At 61.7% G+C, this 4,384-nt stretch overlaps 1 protein-coding gene across 1 annotated transcript in view; it reads right to left on the reverse strand.

The window, feature by feature from the left end:
• Prr36 (proline rich 36) overlaps positions 1-4,384 on the reverse strand; it is a 4,483-nt gene continuing 99 nt past the window's right edge. Inside the window, exons 2-6 of the mRNA XM_048813230.1 lie at positions 3,884-4,158; positions 3,679-3,778; positions 3,120-3,232; positions 973-3,030; positions 1-840 (exon numbers count right to left, since the gene is read on the reverse strand). Coding sequence (XP_048669187.1) covers positions 329-840; positions 973-3,030; positions 3,120-3,232; positions 3,679-3,778; positions 3,884-4,151 — 3,051 coding nt within the window. The 5' untranslated portion in view covers positions 4,152-4,158 and the 3' untranslated portion in view covers positions 1-328. The remainder of the gene's footprint in view (positions 841-972; positions 3,031-3,119; positions 3,233-3,678; positions 3,779-3,883; positions 4,159-4,384) is intronic.

Raw genomic sequence — 4,384 nt, forward strand, 5'->3', positions numbered from 1 at the left:
TCCAGCGTCCCGGTTTTATTGCAAACTCGGGCTGCACCGGGTAGACAATGCACAGGACGTGGGACGGGAGCAAAGCAGGACTCACGGAGAGCAGAGGCGCGTCTTAGATTAAATGGGTAGCCTCGAGGGGAGGTCCTAGGCCAAGGGTGTGGGTGGGCCCCAAAGGTAGAGGTGGAGCTTGGTCCCAAAGACTGCCACACTAGGGGCTACTAAAAACAATCTAACGACAGAGGGGCTCCAGGGCAATGGGGGCGGGGTCTAAGACAAAGAGGTGTAACCGGAGGAGCGGACCCTAAAACAGGGGTGGTTGGCGGGGCTACCGTCTGGCTTAGTGGAAAGTCTCCACTTCCACCACAGTCCAGTCACCCTGTGGGGAGGCCACGTCATCTGGAGAGAAGCTGGTGACCGAAGTGATGCTGGCACGGGATTCGTCCAGAGGAGACAACAGTTCGGCCCAGCGGCCCAGTTCGGCGTCGCTGAGCGGAGCTCGGGAGCTCCCGGTGACACCACCACCTCCCGCAACCCCTGGACCACTGCCGCTGCCTCCCGCACTACCCTCGGCCGCCGCCAGCAGCAGCGTCCGGCTCAGCAGGTGCTGCACGACGCTAGCCTGCAGCGCCCCCAGCGGCAGCTCGCCCAGGCGCGCAAGCTTTGGGCTCCGCGAGGACACCCCAGTCCTGGGCCCGGTCGCAGCCTTCCCACCACCAGCGCCGGACTCGGGCCCCTGATCCAGTGCTCCTGGTGTGGGAGTCGCCGACTCGGGCCCTTCCGCCTCATAGATGGTGCACAGACCATCAGTTGAGCCAGGCCCGGCAACTGGAGGCCACGGCAGGGCCGATCCTGCCGGGAAAGATTAGACCTTGAGCAGAGAGAGCTGGAAATTCGGTCCCCAATCCAACTGGCCCTCCCACAAGCTGCGAGCCCCGCCTCCTGCCCCACCCACAGCCCGGTCCGGCCCACAATCTCCCTTACCTGGCGCGCCGCGGATTGCCAGTGGTGGAGCCGAACTTCGGCTCCAGGCGGCCGGGTGGCAGGCTGCGAGCTCCGCGTCTGCAGGTGGTGAGGCTGCGGCGCCACCTTCCGGCCCGCTGTCGTAGCCGCGCAGCTCCTCGGGCGTGCTTGTGGCGCTGCTACTGTGGCCGGCCAGGTCCGGGCCGCTCAATGTACTGGACGGGCTGCGCGAAGGTGGCGGCGGCGCAGCGGGGGCCAGTGCCAGGGTCAGCCGTGGACCCGAAATGGAAGCATCTGGACCTGGGGTCGGGGGGCGGCGTGGAACCTGCGGAGGGGGCGAGGCAGGGGTCTGCAGAATGGGTGAGGACAGTGAGGGCGGAGCCTGTGGGGGCGTGGCCACGGGAGAGGGAGGAGCCTGAAGAGGGGACAAGGCCAGAGGTGGGACATGCTGAGGGGGGGTGGTTGTGGGAGGGGCCTGCAGAGTGGGCAAGACTGAAGGAGAGAGAGGGGGAGAGTCCAGAGGTGGAACCTGTGGAGGGGGCGGGGCAGAGAGAGACAGAGGAACCTGCCGAGGAGGTGAGGCGGGAGGAGAGAGAAGAGCCTGCAGAGGTGAGGCAGGAGGAGAGGGAGAGAGAAGAGCCTTCAGAGGAGGTGAGGAAGGAGGAGAGGGAAGGGGCAAAAGGTATGTGGTAGGGGGAGAAGGGGCCTGCAGAAGGGGCGAAGTCAGAGAAGGTTGGGTTTGTATCAGGGAAATGGGCAGGAAAGAAGGTGTGGCTTGCAGAAGAGGGGAGCCCAGAGAAAGTGAGGCCTGCGGAAAGGAGGAAGCCAAAGGAGGAGTGGACTGCAGAGGTGGTGAGGCCAGAGAAGTTGAGGCCTGTATGGGTGGCATGGTCAAGAGAGAGGGAGAGGGCTGTAAAGGGGGCGTGCCCAGGGGAAAGGAAGGGGACTGCAGAGGCTGTGAGGCCAAAGGAGAGGGAGAAACTAGGGGAGCATCCTGCAGAGGGGATGTGACCGGAAGAGAAGGGTCTTGTGAGGGAGGCATGGCCAAAGTAGAGGGGTTGGCCTGAAGAGAGGGCGGAGACAAGACAGGACTGACCAGTGGAGGGCTCACAGTCAGAGTGGAAAGGGCTGGCAGAGAGGGCATGGTCAAGGGAGAGGAGGGATTCTGTGGAGATACTGGCGGAGAAATAGGGGTTTGTAGAGGGGCCATAGCTAAAGGTTGAGGAGCGGACAAAGGAGGTGTGGCCAAGGGAGTCTGAAGAGGGGACCAAGCCGAAGCCTGGGTGGAAAGCACATTCTGCAGAGGAGGTGAAACTGATGTAGCCATGGGCAACAGGGAGACCGAAGCCTCTTGAGGAAAGGCTATATCCTGGCATGTGGGTGGAGCTTGCAGGGGAGGCGTGGCCGGTGGAGAGGGGAGAGTCTGCAAAGAGAGTGGAGCCACCGTGGCTAAAGAAAGGGGCGTGGCTGTCGGGCCAGTTAGTGTCTGTGAATGGGGCGTGACCTGTGGGGAGGATGTGGCAGGAAGATTCAGCAATGCAGGTGGAGGTGGTGTGGTGGGTGGAGAGGGAGGGAGTGTGGCCAGCAGGGGAGCCCGGGAGACTTGGGGAAGTGGTGCCTGTTGTACTGTGGAACCAGGTGGCGAGGACGTGGCCAAAGGAGGAGGAGATACCAGGCCCTGCACTGAGGCTGCGTCCTTTCTTGCTGATGTGGCCTGCAGAGGGCGTAGAGTGTGCAGTCCTTTGGACTTGGGCTGCGAGGTATGTGCAGGAGCTCGCGGAGTTCCACGGGCCAAAGCCCCAGAACGAGCTGGGGAGGACAGTGGAGTAGCATTGGAGCCCAGGGGACGAGAGGCCGGCTTTTGGAGGCTCCCACCAGCATTGGGGCGCCTCCTGGCGGCTGGGCTGGGCTCTGTGGTACTGTGTTCTGTTGCACTGCTCACTGATTTCCTGGGCAACTCAGTTGGGGGACGTGGCCGGGCACTTGCAGCTGGTCGGGGGAGTCCTGCTTCTGTGCCCATAGCCTTAGACCTCCGGGCAATGGCTGGGGAGGAGGCTCCTGAGGTGGGCCCTGAAGAGTCTGGAGACAAAGCAGAAAAACGAAAGTGCCAGATACCTCCTGGCTAGTCCCCCTCACATCCAGGAACCACCTCATCCCAGATCACATACCCTTTCGTGCTCCAGAGCTCAGGACACTTTTTTTGGGTGCCTCTGGGGTTTTTCCTCTGGCCACAGGTTCCTCAGCTGGAGGCCTGAGCCCCTTCTGTCCAACAGGGCCTGGCCTGGGGACAGGAGGGACCAGCTCTTTATTAGACCTCCCAAATTTACATTTTCCCATATGTAAAATGGGGCACATACCCTCTCTGCCATCCCCAAATGACTTTCACCCAATTTGCACCTATTTATATGCAAACGTTCCTAAGCCCCTAACTCATGTGTAACATTAGAAAGTTCAGCCCAGCAAAGTGACACAGCCTAATCCCAGCAACTTGGTAAATTGAGGTAGGAGGATCACAAGATCCAGGCCATCCTCAGCAATTTGGCAAGACCCTGTCTCAAAATGAAAAATAAAAAGGGCTGGGGATGTAGCTCAGTGGCAGAGTGCTTGACTAGCATGTGTGAGTCCCTGGGTTCCATCCCCAGTACTGTAGAGACAAAAGAAATTAATAGCAGTTTAGACTGTGACGCTAACCCTTGCTTAGGGAACTAAGGAGGTGGGGCAAGTTACCTGGCAGTCCCGCTGGCACGCCCTGGGCTGGAGATAGAGCCCTGGCCTGGGGTCTTGGCAGAGGCCCTTTCCCCTCTCCCAGCCGCTGCGGGCCTGGAGGCTGCAGGGAGAAAATTTTAGTTAAGGTGCCCCGGAAGGGAGTCTCAGAAGCAAGAGGAATGGGTCGGGGTGGGGTTATGGGCTCAGAACTGAGGGAGCTGGGTACCTGGACTCCGCGGACCTGCTCCAGCGCTCCGAGTCGGTGCCACTCGGGCTGCAGCCTCGGGAACAGCGGCTCCGCTGACGCCCCCACCTCGTTCCGCCAGGGGCCTTCTTCCCATAGCTCCGGTTGCTCCCAAAACTCGAAGGGCTGCGGCGGTTACTGGGGGAGGAGGTCGAGGAGACCCTGGGGGCCTGGGGGTCGCAAGACCGGGAGGGCGAGAAGCCGGCGTCCGCACGGCAGCCCCTGCCTTGGCCTTGTCCTTCTTGTCCATCCCGCACCTGATGAGGAGACCGTCGGATCAGTATCCCAGCTCCTGACCCCCTGCGTTGCCTGTTGGGATCTAAACCCCGGCACCTCGCTGCCCTTTCCCCAGCATCGCCACCCATGGGTGTGCAGACCTCCGCCCGGGCCTGGTTTCCCTTCCTTCCCACACACCCACACCCACTCACGAGCCGGTCTGCTCATCCCAGCGCTCGAATCCCACCCAACCCCTTTCCCCAGAGC

This window comes from Marmota marmota, unplaced genomic scaffold (assembly GCF_001458135.2).
Source record: "Marmota marmota marmota unplaced genomic scaffold, marMar, whole genome shotgun sequence".
In the NCBI taxonomy this organism is placed as follows: Eukaryota; Metazoa; Chordata; class Mammalia; order Rodentia; family Sciuridae; genus Marmota; species Marmota marmota.